This window comes from Cervus elaphus, chromosome 30 (assembly GCF_910594005.1).
Source record: "Cervus elaphus chromosome 30, mCerEla1.1, whole genome shotgun sequence".
NCBI lineage: Eukaryota > Metazoa > Chordata > Mammalia > Artiodactyla > Cervidae > Cervus > Cervus elaphus.
In genome coordinates, this window is record NC_057844.1 from 36027155 (window position 1) to 36045811 (window position 18657).

Here is an 18657-nt window from a genome sequence, read left to right on the forward strand (position 1 = left end):
GCAGCCTAAAACTATGTGAGAGTGACTGAGTCACTGGCATGGGAATCCAGAGAATGTTCTGGAGCCTGTGCGTGTTTGCTCATCTGTGTATTTAACGTGTCCTGAGTTACAGGCAGGACACACTGCGCCATCTGCTAGGCCGAGACGGGAATGTGGGTCCAGCTCAGGAGTCTTCACCCTGCCTGGTCCATATCTCCAGGCACCTACTCTCAGCCCTCTCCCCAGGGGCACTGAACTGAGGCCCAAGAAGCCCTGCTTTCTGCTTCTATGTCCCACGGGCATTGTTGGGGGGGGCAGGGAAGCTGTGCCTCAAGGTATTTGGATCTTAATTCCCTGACTAGGGACCAAACCTGTGCCCCTGGCAGTGGTTAAGTTCAGTCTTAAGCACTGAGAAGTCCCCTATCTTAGTAACTGTTGTGTCCATTTTGGCAGTGTTAAGTACATTCACAGTGTTGTACAACCATCCATCCCCACAACTCTTGTCCTCTTGAAAAACTGAAACACTGTCCCCATTGAAGAATGACTCCCCTCCCACAACCCCCATTCTCTCTGTCTCTGTGGATTCTGTCACTGCATGTCCCTCATATAAGTGGAATCACATGGAACCTGTCCCTTTGTGATGGGTTATTTCACTCAGCATCATGTCCTCAAGGTTCATCTGTGGAGTAGCAGGTGTCAGGATTCCCTTTTAAGGCTGAGTAACATTACATTGTCACTGCGACAGAAGTCTGTGTAGTCAAAGCTATGGTTTTTCAGTAGTCACATATAGATGTGGGAGTTGGACCATAAAGAAAGCTGAGCACCAAAGAATTGATGCTTTTGAACAGTTGTGTTGGAGAAGACTCTTGAGAGTCCCTTGGACTGCAAGGAGATCAAACCAGTCAATCCTAAAGAAAATCAACCCTGAATATTCACTGGGAGGACTGATGCTGAAGCTGAAGCTCCAATACTCTGGCCACCTGATGCAAAGAAGTGACTCATTGGAAAAGACTCTGATGCTGGGAAAGATTGAAGGCAGGAGGAGAAGGGGGCAACAGAGGATAAGCTGGATGAATGGCATCACCTACTCAATGGGCATAAGTTTGAGCAAATTCCAGGAGATGGTGAAGGACAGGGAAGCCTGGCATGCTGATGTCCATGGGGTCACAAAGAGTCAGACACGACTGAGTGACTGAACCACAGCATTCCATTGTGTATCCATTCATCTGTCTGTGGACATGGAGTTGTCCCCATCTTTTGACCACTGTGAACGATGCTGCTGTGGATATGGAGGTACAAATATCTGAGTCTCCACTTTTACATTTGGGATGTAGGCCCAGAAGTGGGATCGCTGGCTCACAATAGTCTTGTTTTTAATCTTCTGAGAAAGCACCTGCTGTTGGCCACACTGGCTGCAGCTGTTAAGGCCAGGCCAGTGGTGCTGGGGTTCCTTGTTCCAGGTCTCACTGCACTTGGTTTCTCGTCTGTTCTTTCGCTGCTAAGGGCCGCACCGTGCCCTGCTTTGCATTTCCTGCTGATAGGTGAAGCAGACTTCTGACTTTGAGTTGTTTTGAATGCTCATGGCTCACTCTCCACTGCTTTCCAGGAAGGAGATGAAGATGCTGGAGCTGTCGGGGTACCTGAAAGGCGAGCTGGGCGCCGAGGAGCAGCTGTCACTCATCAGCGGCTGCTCTGACCTGCGGGAGGCAGTAGAGGGCGCCCTGCACGTGCAGGTGAGTGGGGACACCTGCCCACCCGGCTGGCAGGGCCTGTCCCCTGGGTCCTTGGGTCAAAGGCAGGGGGAGCCGTGGGGATCGTGAGCCCACAGGTGCGGATGGCGTTCACGTGACCGGAAACACTGTCTCCCTAACCACCCCCCCCCACACCCTCCCCAAGATGGAGTTCGCTCTTGGGTTGTTAGAATGTTGAGCAAAAAGAACATCTTCTGGACAGCTAACACTTTCCTATTTTCATCTAACTGGATGAGAGACTGTTGTTCTGAGATATAAGAGATCGCCTAAGAGAAACCCTTTTGTGTCTTGTAACGTTTACATTTACTTTTTCCAACAACTTCACTCAGAGAATCAGGCTGTCCCCACTGCCAAGGACACTCCAGGCCCAGCGGACTGGGGGCAGCTCAGTGCCCATGCAGGCTCCAGCCCACCAGGGCCTGAACGCAGCTCCCGCCCCATGAAGACCTGGTGTCTCCTGGCTTCCAAAATGTGACGCTTAAGCTGCCTGGGGTTGACGGGGCCTTGCTCCTGAGCCCCTCCTCGCCCCATGTCCAGCCAGTGCTGGTGTCTCGTCTGGTCTGTGATACTGGTTGAACTGAGAACTGGGAGCAAAGCCGGGCCTGAGCGGGGCTCCTGGTGCAGAGGCCTCAGGCCTGATGTTCCTCCAGTCCACACTGTAGACTTCCTCGTCTCCTCCCGCTCTTTCTACTGCACCTTGTGTCCCGCTCAGTGAAGGGTCCAGGACACCAACCCGGCCCTGAGCTCTGAGCCCCTCGTCTTGGCCCGCTGAGGCCTCGATTCCCATCCTCAGAGGTTGTGGTCACCTCAAGAGGCCCTTATTCCAGGCCAGGCTCCATTGATTCCAATGAGAACAGTAGGAAACCCCTTTTGGGGTCAATTTGATACATGATATTTACATGATGGAAGTGAATGCTTACAATGACGTGTATGATGTGACCTGACAGATGAGCATGTGACGTGTCACCACACTTTTCCCAGAACAGTGGTGTCCACTTGGGTCTGTCTCCACTAGAGTGACTTGGCTTCTTTTCTGAACAGTTTCCAGCGCCCTTTGCTTTTACCTCTGAGATGTTTGCTGTGCTTTGTAATCCGTGTGTGATGATGGCTGCAAAGTTTCATCTCCAGCCTCAAGTACTAATTGTCAAGCCTTCCGTTGTTTCTTTTTTTCCCTACAGTGGTATGGTATGATCCACGTGATAACTGGCAGTGTTATTTTTCTAAAGCAATCTTTGTGTGTGTTTGTGTTAGTTTCTCAGTCGTGTCCGACTCTCGTTGACTCCATGGACTGCAGCCCACCAGGCTGTTCCATCTATGGAATTCTCCGGGTGAGAACACCCGAGTGGGTTGCCATTTCCTTCTCCAAAAGCAATCTTTATGAGGCTCATTATAAATTTTCCAGCACTAGCCATTGTAAGGGAAGCCCTGTGGCTTAGTGGTAAAGAATCCACCTGCCAATGCAGCAGACGTGGGTTTGAATCCCTGGGTCAGGATGATCCTCTGGAGGAGGAAATGGCGATCCACTCCAGTATTCTTGCCTGGAGAATTCCATGGACAGAGGAGCTTGGATGGAATCGAAAAGAGTGGGACATGACTAAGCAACTGGGCATGCACACATGCAGCTATTGCAAAGTCATGCCCCAGGAATAATTAACATGTCTGTGTTAAATTTCTTTCTCTCCTGATCCCATTAAAAAAAAAAAATGGATTCTGGGACTTCCCTGGTGGTCCAGTGGTTGGGACTCAGTGCTTCCATGGCCTGGGGGCCCAGGTTTGATCCCTGGTCTGGGAACTACGATCACAAACGCCACATGGAAAAAAAAGAGAAAAAAGACCTTGAACCTAAAGAGTCAAGGCTCAGGGCTGCACTTTCTCTCCAGGGGCCTCACAGCACCTCCAGTGTTAGTGCTCAGAGACCTCCTGCTAGCCGCCTCCTCTCAGCAACTCTGTATGGCTCCCTCTTTCCCGTTTAAGGAAAATTTTCTCATCGTAGAAAAATTCACCTAGGCTTTTTGGAGACTTCTTTGTTTATAAAAAGAAAACGATCGTTACTTTAGGGAATTGCCCAAAGGCAGGAGGAAAGCATGTGAATTAACACAAACACTTATTTAATCACAAACCTTCCAGTTGTGCGAGTTACTGAGCCCTGGGAATCACCGCCCTAGAAATGCGAGTGGTCAATTTGTCTTCCACCCAAGTCCCAGTGGGCGGGTGCCTGGCTCAGAAGGTTTCCTCTGCTAAAATGTGGGAAGGAGTGAGAATGGAACCTGAATTTCTAGCACTTAGTGCAATTTTGAAATCAAATCTGGCCTGGCAAGAAAATCTAGTGTGCTGGAGAAATAAGTGTATTCTGAAAAGCTTCTAAAGTATTGACCGTTGGTTGCATAGCGTTAAGGGTCATTAGCTATGACACAGAGGCTTTATCTCATCTCTGCAACTTCTTACCTAAGATCCAGGTAGCTAGCTGGTAGGAGCCATGGGAATTTTGGTCATGGAATTGTGAGCTCTAAATGGACTTTCCTTATAGTCAGCACAGACAACTCAGATGTGTTTTTCCATGTCAGTCTGAACCTTTACCTCTAAAACTGGGCAAATGCTTAGTCATTTTGGTAAGGACTTTGAGATTGTTAGTAATTACAGGAAGCAGTATTCGTAGTAAATACTAAGGTTTAAAATTTATACATTTGCAAGGTCGGCCATTTTTTGGTTTTGTTCCACTGAGACTCAGAGTGATCCTCCTTTTGGTGGGAGTCGAGGGGAGAGGGGGGCGGTAGCACTGAGTGTGCACAGGAGTGCACGTTGAAACCTGAATTTCATTTTTCCTGTTCCATGTGTGTTTTAATTTGTAAAATTGGATTATTATTCACATATAATAAAAGCCGGCAGTTTTAGTGTTCAGGTCTGTGTGTTCTGACAAATGCATGTGGTCATGTCACCACCCTCCCCCGTCTCCCCCCGCCCTCCCCAGCTTCAGAGCATTTCGGCCACCCCACAAAGTCCCCTCCTCCCACTTTGTGGTCTGGCCCGGGCCCCAAAGCCGCTGGTCTGGTTTTGTCCCTGCAGCTTTGCCTTTTCTGTAATGTGGTACAATGTGGACTCACCAGGGCTGCACGTGCTTTGTTAGATTTACACATAAATGTGTCCTGATTTAGATGCTACCGTAAATAGTACCTTCACAAAATTTCAGCTTCTGCTTGTTCATTGCTAGCACGTAGTAATATAGTTAAAAGTGGGTTGTTTAATTTATTTAAATTTGGAGGGTTTTCCATATATCTTTGTTATTGATTTTTAGTTTAAATCTGTTTTAGTCTCATAACATACTTGACGTTATTTCAATTCTTTTATTTTGTTGAGGCATGTTTTATAACTCAGAATATAGTCTATTTTGGTGAATATTCCATATGCAGTTGAGAGAAATGTATTTAGGAGTGAACTGTAATATGTAAATATGGGTAAAGTTGCTGGATAGTGTTATCCAGGTCTTTTCCATCCTAATGGATTTTCTGTTACTTCTATCTATCAATGAGAGAAAAGTATTGACATCTATAATTGTAGATTGATTTCTCAGTTCAAACCAGGCATATAGTTGGGTATTGAGCTTCTGCCCCCTCTGACAGACCCTTTTAATTAGCATGTTTTGGTCCATTGCATTTAGTGTAATTATTGATAGAGTTGGATTAAGTGACTGTCTTGCTTGTTCTTTTCCATTTGTTCCGTTTGTTTTGTGTTCTTCTTCCCCACCCTACTTTTCGGCTGGCTTGTAGATGGAGCATTTCTTATCATTTCATTTATCTCCATGACTGTTCATTTATACCTCTTAGAAATATTTTTTTGGCGATTACCATAGGGTTTATGAAGTTTTTTTCTAACTAGTCATGGTCTATCTTCATGTGTTGGGTAAGAACCTTATAGCAGCACATTCCCAGCACCTTTCCACTTTTCTGCTGTTGTCACAGGTTTTCCTTTTACACATCCTGTCACAGCACGTACAGCTGCTGCCTTTTCCGTGTATAGTCAACTAACATTTAGGGCAATTAAAATTAAACTTTATATTTATCTGTATTTTCACCATTCCAGTGTTCTTCATTTCTTTGTGTAAATTCAATTTCTCCTGAAATTTTTTCAATTTTATTTATATTTATTATTAAATAGTACTTATTTATTTATTTATTGTTTGGCACAGCAAGCAGCATGCCAGGATCTTAGTTCCTGACCAGGGATGAAAGAAGTGCCCTCTGAAAATTTCAAAAGTGGTGTACACACACACACACACACACTCACACAGCTTACACTTGTAGGGGAAAGAAAAGAGGCATAAAGACATTATGAAGTAAAAAGTGAAATCCCTCTTCCTTCATCTTCCAGCCTCTGGGGGTGAATATTGTGTAGACAGTCTGAAGTTTATTTATCCAGAGTTCTATAACTCTTGTTATCATATATTACAGACTTAACATTTTAATAACATGAATCCTATAATGGTGTAATGTTTTTGACTTGATTTTTGTAGTTAGTAATATATTGACTTTTCCCCCCATGTCCTTACATACTGATCTACCTATTAGCGTGTTTTTATAGGTTGGGAAATCATGTACTTGTACACTATCCAATTATTAACTAAATAATGTGTTTTTAACCATTGACCATTAATGTTTAGAAATACAACAGTTTAACACATTGAAATAATCTTTATGGTTTGAAGACTACCTTACCATATGACCCAGCAATCCCACTACTGGGCATATACCGTGAGGAAACCATAATTGAAAAAGACACATGTACCACAATGTTCATTGCAGCACTATTTACTATAGCCAGGACATGGAAGCAACCAAGATGTCCATCAACAGATGAACAGATAAAGAAGTTGTGGTACATACATAAAATGAAATATTTCTCAGCCATAAAAAGAAACACACTTGAGTCAATTCTAGTGAGATGGATGAACCTGGAGCCTGTTATACAGACTGAAGTCAGTCAGAAAGAGAAGAACAAATCTTATGTATTAGGACATATATCTGGAATTTAGAAAAATGTATGATTTGCAGGGCAGGAATAGAGACATAGACATAGAGAACAGACTTTGGACAGAGCAGAGGAAGGAAAAGGTGGAATGAATTGAGGGAGTAGCTTTGATACATTTACGTTACCATATATAAAACAGCTAGCTAGTGGGAAGTTGCTATATAACACAGGGAGCTCAACACAGAACTCTGACCATCTAAAGGGGTAGGATGGGGTAGGGGGTAGAGGGGAGGTTCAAGACGGAGGGGACACATTATTCTTACGGCTGATTCACCTTGTTGTATGGCAGAAGCCAATACACTGTTGTAAAACAATTATCCTCCAATTAAAAAATATTATAAATTTTTAAAAAATAAGGCATTATACATATTATTTCAGCCTCTGAAAGTTTGTGTGCTAATAAAACCTACTCTAAAGTGTGTGTGTGCTCAGTCGTGTCCAACTCTACAACCACATGGACTGTAGCCCACCAGGCTCCTCTGTCCATGGGATTTTCCAGTCAAGAATCCTGGAGTGGGTCGCCATTTCCTTCTCCATTACTCTAATATATGGTCCGCAAATTTAAAAAATAAATAAAAGCCAGATAGTAAATGTTTCAGGCTTTGACAGCTGAGTGCAGCCTCTTGCATATTTTACAGCCCTTCAGAAATCTAAAAGCCGTTCTTGGCTGGGGGCCGTAGACTGTTTGGCCTGGATCCCAACCTGCTGGCCCTGCTCCAGTTTGCTGAGGTGCTTTCCTCCCCACGACCTAGGGGAAGGAGTCCGCCATCAGCGCGTCTAGCCTGTGGGCCTTTCCGGCTCTTCCTGGGCGTGTCTCCGGGGCAGTTTCCGGGTCTGCGTTTCCGGCGCGCTCTCTTGCTTCCCCTGGCGTCCGTGTGCTGCACTGCAGGATCTCCGAGCCGGACTGACTCGCATCCGCGTGGGGTCAGGGAGACGGAAACCAGCACCTCGCACCCCCGAGGCAGGCCGGTGGATGTGCAGCTCCTCCCGGGCAGAGGCTGTGGGCTGGGCTTTCCCTCCCGGCCCTGGCGGTGCTGGCTTAGGGGAGGCACTCGTGGATGACACCCACCTTCACGCACTCATTCTTGTCCGTGCGCCCGCCTGGCCCCGCCGCCTCCTGGACTGTGGCCCCAGGTGAGCCCGTCTGTCCACGTCCATCTGCTTTCTCTGCAAGGCCCCTGCGCAGGTGGGATTCGGTCAGTCAAAATCAACGTGATCATCCTCAGTGTTTTTACAAATGAAACCTGGTTGATGATCGCTGTGTATCATTCTTCTGTATTTTGAGTTGTGTTTTTAAGGTCAGGTTCATTGAAAATGGAACCTCGAGGGTTAGACCCCTATCTGGCCCTTGGTGACTTGCTGGTCTTGTGAGTTCCTCTCACCCTTGTAAGTGCGGCCAATTAAGACAGAGGATTTCAGGATCACCAGTGTGGGGTACATTGATCTTTAAGATGCTTATTAAATTGATAAATGAAAACAGGTATTTCATTACCCAAATTTGTAGCAACAAACATGTCCTTGTCCCAACACTGACATTTATAATTTGGTTCCAAAGTTACTGTGAAACTGAATGAGCAACCCTACTTCCCCTAAACTTTACCAAATAGAAGCTCAGATCTGTGTTTTAAAAAGTACAGTACCACTCTTTTGGAAAGAAGTGGTGACATTGTAACAAATCCTGGAATGGTGATGTAACATTGATTGTATATAATATAAATATAGATAGAAATCTAGATATCTCTGTGTATCTAAACCTTTCTTCCTATAGTTAGGAACTTAATTATCCCTTATGCCTTAGGAGTTGTAGGTTGCTAAATTAATGCTCAAAGTCAAAATAATCAAGTGTCTAATATAAACATTTTTATTTTATGAAATCTGTTAAATGGAATGTATAGATACCAACCAAAGAAATTATTATTTTTTTTTTTTGGAAATTATTTTTAATCTTATCATTCAGTTTTAAAAGTAGCTGTGGCATGCATATTTAGTGCTTGGGATGTGAGAGTTGGACCACAAAGAAGACTTATGGTCCATAAAGAAGACTTATGAACTGTGGTGTTGAAGAAGACTTTTGAGAGTCCCCTGGACTGCAAGGAAATGAAACCCAGTCAATCCTAAAGGAAATTAACCCTGAATATTCATTGAAAGGACTGTTGCAAAAAAAAAAAAAAAAGGAAGGACTGTTGCTGAGGCTCCAATACTCTGACCACCTGATGGGAAGAGCCAACTCATTAGAAAAGACCCTGATGCTGGAAAGGATTGAAGGCAAAAGGAGAAGAGGGCAGCAGAGGATGAGATGATTAGATAGTATAACTGACTCAATGGACATAAGTTTGAGCAGACTCCAGGGGATGGTAAAGGACAGGAAAGACTGGCGTGCTCCAGTCCATGGGGTTGCAAAGAATCGGACATGACTTAGCGACTGAACAACAAGAACAAATAGTAAATACTTTTGCAATTATAATATTATTTTCCCTTTTTGCTCTTGGTGGTGGGTGGTCATTGTTTACCAAGAACCTTAGGCATCATACAGCACATCATGAAGTCCTGCCTTTTTGAGAGAGATATTTTAAGGCATATGAGGAATCTGGGAATTTAGTATTAATAAAAACCCAGGAACACCTGGGGCAAAACTCCATGCTAGTGAAAGTTCGAGGGCCCTGTGTCCCACAGCGAGAGCCATGGAGGCCTGGGGTGGTGTTTGTTTTCCCGCCAGCTCTCTGGCTCTGGCTGTTCCTGGTGGCACAGGCACCCGGGGTTCAGATCTGCTTACTCTGAGCCACCCTGATGTTTATTTTCATTTGAAAGTCAATATTCCAAGACTTGCTGCCCAGCATATCTGTTTGAACAACTGGGGGAAAACATAAGGAGGTTTCTTTCAAGTTGGTGACTGTCCCCTTTTAGGATTGAGTTCAGACCAGCTGCCCAGGGGAGAGCTGTCTGCCTGACACGCGGAAGCCTGGTCACCAGCAGAGCCCTGATGGATGGTGTGTGTTGGGCATGGAGGCCTTCCTGGAGGAGGCGCTTTCACACTAACTTAGAACCCTTTAACGACCACCTTGTTCCAGGTGGTCCTCTTCTTTCCTGAAGTGACCCTCAGTGACAGTTACTTACGTGAGTGGGGTTCCACACAGTGACCCTGCATAAAGCCAGCTGTTAACAGCTGAAAGTGCCAGAAATATGAAACACATGTTGTCTCTGCCTTAAAACTCCAACTGGTTTCTGTCCTGAAACAGAATGGCTCTCCGAAGCGGTGGTTGAGATCCAGCTGCTGCTCCTTATAGATTCAGGGCCCACACCCACACTTTCCTGGGTGTAAGCTGACATTTTTATTAACTGTCTGCTGCCTCCCTAACCCCTAAGGAGGGAATCCCCTTCTTTAGAGAGGAAGAGTTGGAAATGGATGTCCTTTATTGTGAGCATCGTGGTACAACGGAATTACCCTGTTCCTTAGACCCAGTTAACCTGATACGTTTCGGGTACTTTCCTGAGACATTATTCCTGAAATGTTAGAATAGGTGAGAGTCATTGTTTTAAAAATGAGAAATGAGAAACAAGTTATCTTGAGTCCTGCCACCCTCACAAAAGACCTGTTTTTATTTATTTGGCTGTATTGGGTCTCAATTGCGGCACTCGGGACCTTCTTTGCGGCTCACAGACCCCCTAGTCACGGCGCAGGGAGCCCCCCTAGTTGCGACTCATGGACCCCTAGTCATGGCGCACTGACCCCCAAGTTGCAGTGCACAGACCCCAGGTTGCGGCTCACAGTCCCCCTAGTTGCAGCGCGCGGACCCCCTAGTGGAGGCGCACGGACCCACTAATTGAGACACGTGGACCCCCTAGTTGTGGCCCTTGAGCTTAGTTGCCCCTCGGCATGTGTAATCTTAATTCCCCGACCAGGGATCAAAGCCGCATCCCCTGCATTGCAAGGCCAATTCTTAGCCACTGGGTCACCAGGGGAATCCCATGGTACTGATTTTGGTAATCTGTTTTCTAGCCTATTTGGGGTAGATTTTTTCATCACTGGCCTAAAGAAGACACAGAATATGGCAAACGCTATGGTCAGTCGTTGCCGATAGCCTCAAGCTGCAGCTGCCTTGGTGTCTCCCTGGTGCGTTTTCTTTCGCATCCTTGGTCCGAGCGTTCAGCTGGGACCAAGTACGTGTGTCCTAGAGGCGTGAGAGCCATGCCTGGGGAACGAAGGACAATTCCGGCTGGAAGGGACTCTCTGGAGGGAAAGCTCATTTTGTGTAATATTCTGCGGCCTGACTCTCATGCCAGGAAGAGGAGGATGAGGTGCTCTGGAAGCCTCCTGTCTGGGTGAGATGGTTTGGGGCGTGGAATGCACCCCTGTCTGCTCAAGTTATCACCTGTCCTTGGTCAAGAAAAGGATGGGAAAGGCTGGCGCCCTGGCAAGGCCACAGGGCACTTCTCTCCGTGAGAAGCTTGCACCTCCCTTGGGAAGTAAGTGGGACTGGAAGTAAATTGAACACACAGCTCAGAGTGGGGAGGGGCAAGGAGAGGGTGCAAATGATCTGGGGGACAGGCAGCTTCCACATGAGGGGGAGGAGTCTTCCTACATGTCCTTCTTGAGTAAAATGAAGCACCGTGTGTCTAAGGAAACTTCTGCTGCAATGACCAGAAAGTTGTAGAATGGGAGTCCATCTGTGGGGTGATCTGATTTTTCAGGGGGAAATGCTGGGAAAAGACACAAGTGTCTTGGAGGTGGAGTTTTGTGAGATTTGTCCTTTTCCTTGGCCGTATTTTCTAGATTTTCCACAATGAACATGTATTACTTCTGTGGTAAAAAGCACACAGATCCCCTGGCAGGTGCGCTGGGAGCAGCTGAGCCTGTAGTGGTCAAGACCTGGCCTTGGGAGACAGATAGATGCGGGGTCCACGGCTCGGCGCATCTCTCCCACAGTACACAAGCTTCAGTGCGTTCTCAGCTGTGCAGGAAACAGCTGTCTCTTTTCTAAGGCGTGGGTCATACACGAAATGATTATCCTGAGAATTAAATGAAAAGGTGTACAAAGCACATACCACATACCAACTGCTGTTGAAATGCTCAGGAAATACCAGAGTTTCTTATGCCAACAGGTTTTCTTAAGTTTTTTTTTATACCTGAGTTTGAGTTGGGCAGTTTCGGCTTTATTTCTGGCTATGAAGCACGCATGAATGTACGTTTCCTGCAAGTATTAGAAGAATCCTGTCATTGGCTATGGCTTTGTGTGCTCAGTTGCTCAGTCGTGTCTGACTTTTTGTGACCCCCATGGACTGTGGCCCACCAGGCTCCTCTGTCCGTGGAATTCTCTAGCCAAGAATACTCGAGTGGGTTGCCGTTTCCTCCTCCAGGGGATCTTCCTGACTCAGGGATCAAACCCACGTGTCCAGCGTCTCCTGCACTGGCAGTCTGTTGCTTTAGGGAGACATAAACTCGGTAGCTCCTCCAGGAGCGTGCCCAGGCCCAGGTGGGCTGCCCGACCGGGGCTTGTCCAGCCTCCTGCGTCCTGAGAACCTTGGTGTCGGGCGGTGGCTGGGCCTCCCCAGAGCCGACCGGTGACACCTGCCAGGCCTCCCGAGAGAAACAAGTGCTTACTTATTATGTTAAATGGCCTGTGTGAGTACGTGATGCACCTCAGCTCCTGCAGCTGCCAGGAAAAGGTTCCCACGTCTTCCTGGGAGGCCTGGCTGGGCCCCAGGACCCTCTGTGCTCAGACGTGTCGGGGTTGATCTTGTTGCCGGTTTCCGGCAGCAGATGTGGTCATCGCTTGCTCTGTGGGTGCTGGAAGGGCATCCTAGACACCCTAGACAGAGACCGTGTCTGTACCCTGATTCTCCAGATGTTTCCTGGTGCCAGGTGCCCCCTGGCACCTCACTCACCCCCGTCACCTCCCGCCCCCAGGCTGCTCCTTGCCGTCAGCACCTGATCCAGCACCTTTGGACAGTTTGGGGTCCCGCTCTTGTTCTCTTTGCTTTCGATTCTGTCTAGTGGGCTGTTCCAAGCAGTACCCCCTCCACCCGCACCACCTCCTGCTGCCCACAGGGTTGGGGTGGTTCACAGACCCTGCTCCCTGCTTCCCTCCCCTCCCAGCTCCCTGAGCTCTTGTTTCTTTAATAGTTTTGTTTGTTCTTTTAATGTGGTCCCCATCACATTTATTTTTGTTAAAAAAAATTTTTTTTTTTTTTGCTATACTGCATGGCATTTGGAATCTTAGTTCCCTGACCAGAAATCGAACCTGTGCCCCTGCCTTGGAAGCGAGAAGTCTTATCCACTGGACCGTGAGGGAAGTCCCTGTTTCTTTAATAGTTTTAGGTTTGTTTTTTTTAAGAGTGACATTCAATACATATTTTTAGTGGCTTTGGGAGATCCGCACTGTGATTTGGGACTGTAACTTCTGGCAGAATGGATGCTGGTGGCTCCTTGGTTAACACGTGTCCTTGGGCCCAGAAGGTGTGGTCGTGGTCGCCACAGGCCCAGCGAGGCTTGAGCACTTGACAGGTGCTGCGAACTGACACAGGTGTAAAATCCCCACTGGATTTCAGTGACTTACTAAGGAAAAAAGAAAAGAATGTAAAATATCTCAATAGTTTTTAACACTGATTACTTATGAAAGTGACAATATTTGGGTATATTGAGTTGTTTAGTCACTCAGTCATGTCCGACTCTTTACGACCCCATGGACTGCAGCACACCAGGTGTCCCTGTCCAACTCTATGGAGTTGGTGATGCCATCCAACCATCTCATCCTCTGTCACCCGCTTCTCCTGCATCTTTCCCAGCATCAGGGTCTTTTTCAATGAGTCGGCTCTTTGCATCAGGTGTTCAAAGTATTGGAGCTTTGGTTTCAGCATCAGTCCTTCCAATGAATAAAATGACAGTATTTGGATATATTGAGTTAAATAAAATTTATTGGTATAACTAAGTTCATCTGTTTCTTCCTGCTTTCTTAATGTGGCTACTAGAAAACAGCGTTGCGTACATGACTCACGTTGTGTTTCGTTGGATGGCTGGTCTGGAGCGTGAGGTCTCCTTGGCCCTGCTTTATCAGTTAATTGTGGTCCCTGCTGTTCCCCTGGGCAGGGCCTGTCCTTTTGGTTACTGTCTAAAGGGAAGTAACCACTTGTTTTACTCACCTCTGCACATTTGATCAAGCCTCTGCCCGGAGCTGTGCACTGTGATTCTGCTAGCACATTTGTCTTCAGACCTCCGGGAATATTCTGAGTGAATTATCTGTGAATGTACTGTATGACACCATATCGACGATGCTGTTGATTATAAGATGTCTTCCAATGTGAGAAATGCTAAGGAAAACAAATGCATCTTAGAAGGTGACCCGCAATATTCTCTAACCCTTGACCTATTTGGTGTTTTGAGTTTCTTCCTCTAGTTAATTTGTAAATGATAAATCAAAATGCTTTGTAATGTTTTGCAGAGACCTTTAGAATGACGGACGTGGTGTCAGTGAAGTGAAGGAGTCTGGCTTCAGAGGCGGGCTCCTTACCCAGTCTCTCTGTCTCAGCCCTCTCCACTGTAAAATGAGGTGATCATGGAGCTGCTCCATTGCATTGAGAGCTGAGCGGGCGCCTGTGAATTAAACGAGCTCCTTTTTATCAGCACCCGAGCAGCGCCCAGCTCAGAGGAAGTCAGCAAAGTGGGCTCAGCCTTCAGCCCCTCGGTATCCCCATTTACGACCAGGGAACCGAACTGACCAAGGTTAAACATGCAGTCAGTGGTGGCGGTAGGTCAGTGTTTATCTTCTCGAATCAGATTGCGTTTCTGAGCCAGAAGTGAATGTAAGAGTTCTGGCTCAGTGATGCATTTTCCCTCACGATCCTGGAATTGGATGAATGTTGCATCTCATGTGACCTCCTTCCCACATCAGCTATTCTCAGAGTTAGAGAGACTGGGCAGGTGGGCGCTCAGCCCCAGGAAGGATGCCTGGAATTGCCCAAACCTTCGGATTTTTCACATTAAGCAAGTGAGAAATTGGAATTTTTATTTCTGATTTTTAAATCTTAGTTCAGGTTTTCTTTTTTTCTTTTTAATAATTACTTCATTATTTATTTGGCTGCGCTGGGTCTCAGTTGTGGCACGTGGGATCTTTTAGCTGTGGCATGCAAACTCAGTTGTGACATGTGGGATCTAGTTCTCTGACCAGGGATCCAACCCAGACACTCTGCACTGGGAATGTGGAGTCTTTCCTAATCACATTGTGACCATGTGTGACCTCTGACCACAATCTGGTGTATTAATTCTGTTTGACACTACTTGTTTCCTTTGAGAACTTTCATGAGTATTTTCTTCTTGACCACTTTGTTTTACTTCCTTCAAAGACGTTTCTCTCAGGCTGGTGGATATGTATATAACCCTGTTGTTTCGATGGTGACTTAGAGAGTGTTAGAGTTTTGTATCCAGTCTTCATTACAAAACACATTTTTGGTAGGAGGAGGAGGTCTAACAAAGGCTTAACATAGATGTTAAAATACCTAACAGAATATTAGCAAATCAGATCTAAAAATATACATAGAAATTATATATCATGACCAAGTAGGACTTATTGGAGCTATACAAGGCTGGTTCAATACTTGAAAATAAATTAATGTAATCCATTACAATGCACTGCTGTTATTTTTGCTTTGGATGTTCACTTATATTTTAGAGCAATTGAAAACAAAACACTTATTTTATCTTCATTTACTCCATTTCCAGTGTTCTTCATTTCTTTGTATAGATCCAGTTTTCTGTCTAGTTTTTTTTCCTTCTGCCTGCAGACTCCCTTAAAATTCATTCCTATTCTTAGATTCATAGGTTGGCTTGGAATGAATTCCTAAACTTACTGTTTTTCTCGGAAAAGTTTTTGTTTCTTCATTTTTGAAAGATGTTTTTACTGACTATAGAACTGTGAGTTGACAGGTATTTTTTCTTTTAGCACTTAAAAATGTCACTCCATTACTTTCCATCTTCTATGATCTCTCAAAAAGTCTTAATTTCGTTCTTGTATATATTATGTGACTCTTTTTCTGACTGCCTTCAGTATTTCTTTGTCTGCCTTACTCAGCAGTTTGAATATAACATACCTCTTTATCCCCAAATCCACATCCATGTGTGTGGATTTGGGGGTAAAGGGGGGGGCGTTTATCCTGCATTGTGTTCTCTGAACTTCATGCTTGTGTAATTTTGGATTTTCTTTAGTTTTGGAATATTCTCAGCCATTATTTCCTTGAATGTTGTCTTCTGCCCCATTCCCTGTCCCTAGAAATGTTTGGATTTCAGTCACACATGTGTTAGATCATTTGATAATTTTCCTACAGGTCCTGGATGCTCTGTATATGGTCCTCAATCTTTTTGCTCTTTGTTTTTCACTTTGGCTAATTTCCATTGACTGGTCTTCAAGTTCACTGATTCTTTCCCGACTATGTTGAGTCTACTGATGAGTCAGTCAAAGGCATTCTTCATCTTTGCTCCTTTGTTTTTCATTTTTAGCATTCTCTTTGATATTGTCTTCCAGTTTCTATTTCTCTGTTGAAATCACCCATATGATGTTGTCCACATTTTTCACCGGAGCCTTTAATATTTTTAATCACAGTTACTTAAAGTTCAATGTCAGATTGTACCAGCATCTGAATCATACCAGGATCTGGTCCTGTGATCCCTCTGTCTCTTGGGTGTGCACTTTTTTGTATGCCTCATAATTTTTTGTTTTTGAAATCCAGACATCTTGAGCAGGACAGCAGATTTACGCCTGGGATTTGACACGCCTTTCCTCCTACAAGGCTTTTATTATAAGGATTTGGGTTGATCTAGTTAGGAGTTGGGCAAGTTTTAAGGTTTGCAAGTTCCTGTAGTCACCCTTGGTGCTTACAAGTTTCAAATCCTTAAGCAATTTGGGTATTTAGGGTGAGGACTGGCTGCCAGAGGGTTTTCTCCCTCAATATGTTCTTCACCCTCAGCTTTCAGTCTTCCCTTTGCACTGCTGTCAGAGAGAGAGTCTCTTTCCATGTTCTTCCTCTGTCCCTTCCCAGAAGTGTTCTTTTCTCACTAGTTACTTAACACTTGCTGGCCTGGGAAGGGTCTTCTGTTGGGATTCTGATTAAGCCTTTGTCTCAGGCAGCCTCCCCTGGTGGCTCAGATGGCAAAGAATCTGCCTACAATGCAAGAGACCAGTTTTGATCCCTGGGTTGGGAAGATCCCCTGGAGAAGAAAATGGCAACTCATTCCAGTATTCTTGCGTGGGAAATCCCTGAATAGAGGAGCCTGGCGGGCTACAGTCCATGGGGTCGCAAAGAGTTGGACATGACCGAATGACTAACTCTAGCATTCATTCCTCTTCCTGCCCCAGGGATAAGGGTTTTTATTTCAGTTCTCTTCTCCCACCTACAGTGAGTTTTCAGTAATGGTAGGTTTTGTGCTTTTATCTGCATCCACTTCAGTGAATTAAGATGTATTTATGTGACATGCTGAAGGAGTCAAATGTTGGACCACAGTTTACCTGTATGTTAGAACTTTTCAACATTTCTACATGTTTTTTAAAAATCTTTAAAAAAATACTTCTTTTTATTTTTTATAATTTAATTAATTAACTTTTGGGTGTGCTGAGTCATCACTAGCTACATGGGCTTTTCTCCAGTTGCCCAAGTGGGGGCCACTGCCTAGTTTGGTGGGGGCCAAGTGCAGGGACCTCTCATTGCGGTGGCTTCTCTGGTTGTGGAGCACAGGCCCTGGGCACAGGGGCTTCAGTAGTTGCAGTGTGTGGGCTCACTAGTTGTGGCACACAGCCTTATTGCTCTGAAGCATGTGGGATCTTCCTGGATCAGGGATCAAACTGTGTCCTCCTGCATTGGCAGGCAGCCTCTTAGCCACTGGACCACCAGGGAAGTCCCAGAATATTTTAAATTATAATATTTTTTCATGTCAAGCATTTTAACTTAATTATAAATAAGTGATTTCCTAAAAGGTATAAAATAAATTGTTGGAATGAGATGGGGATAGACATACTATCAAGGCCAGCAGTTGTCACCTGTGTCCCTTCTCTTACCTCCATCCCCTGTGGTTACTTGAGAAAGGACCACTGCTGGAAGCAGACCACAGCCACCCTGGTCACCTCGACACCCAGTCCCCAGGAAGTCACATTCCTCAGGACAGCCTGCTCTGCTTTTTACTTTAGAAAGGTCTCTTATTGGGTATAGTTTATTCTAGATTACTATAGAACATTGTTTAGGATTTATAATATGCTTTAAAAGTGTTTTGATTTTTAAGGAAAAATGTGAGGCTTTGGTTAGAACACAGTGCAGTTTATTATCTGTGATATTGAAAATCTGTACATTTCTCTAACATGTGCTATTTGTTCTAGAGTAAGGTTTATGGGATTTTTTTTTTTTTTGTAATTATAACATCCACCTCTTGAGAAGTCTAGTTATAGTAGTCTATTAATCTGATAGATTTTTAACAATTGTCCTCTTTCAAGAAATAGTGGGACTTCCCTGGTGATGCAGTGAATAAGAATTGGCCTGCCAATGCAGGGGACACGGGTTCAGTTCCTGGTCCAGGAAGATTTCACATGCTGCAGAGCAACTAAGCCCATGAGCCACAACTACTGAGTCTGCCTTCTAGAGCCCATGACTCACAGCTACTGAAGCCCATGCGCCTAGAGCCCATGCTCTGCCTCAGCAGAAGCCACCTCAGTGTGAACCCTGTGTACTGCAGCTAGAGAGTAGCCCCGACTTGATGCAACTAGAGAAAGCCCCCACAAAGCACAAAGACCTAGTGCAGCCAAAAATAAATAAATTGATAAATAATTTTTAGAAATAAAATAAATAGATGATGAAAAAAAAGAAATTGCTGATGATTAAACAGGTTTCCCAGTAGTCATGTATGGATGTGAGAGTTGGAACATAAAGAAAG

At 45.2% G+C, this 18657-nt stretch overlaps 1 protein-coding gene across 1 annotated transcript in view; it reads left to right on the top strand.

Annotated features, from left to right (window-relative positions):
• Positions 1-18657, top strand: part of CRYL1 (crystallin lambda 1) — a 52995-nt gene that overhangs the window by 14358 nt on the left and 19980 nt on the right. The window contains exon 3 of the mRNA XM_043892208.1: positions 1586-1712. Coding sequence (XP_043748143.1) covers positions 1586-1712 — 127 coding nt within the window. The remainder of the gene's footprint in view (positions 1-1585; positions 1713-18657) is intronic.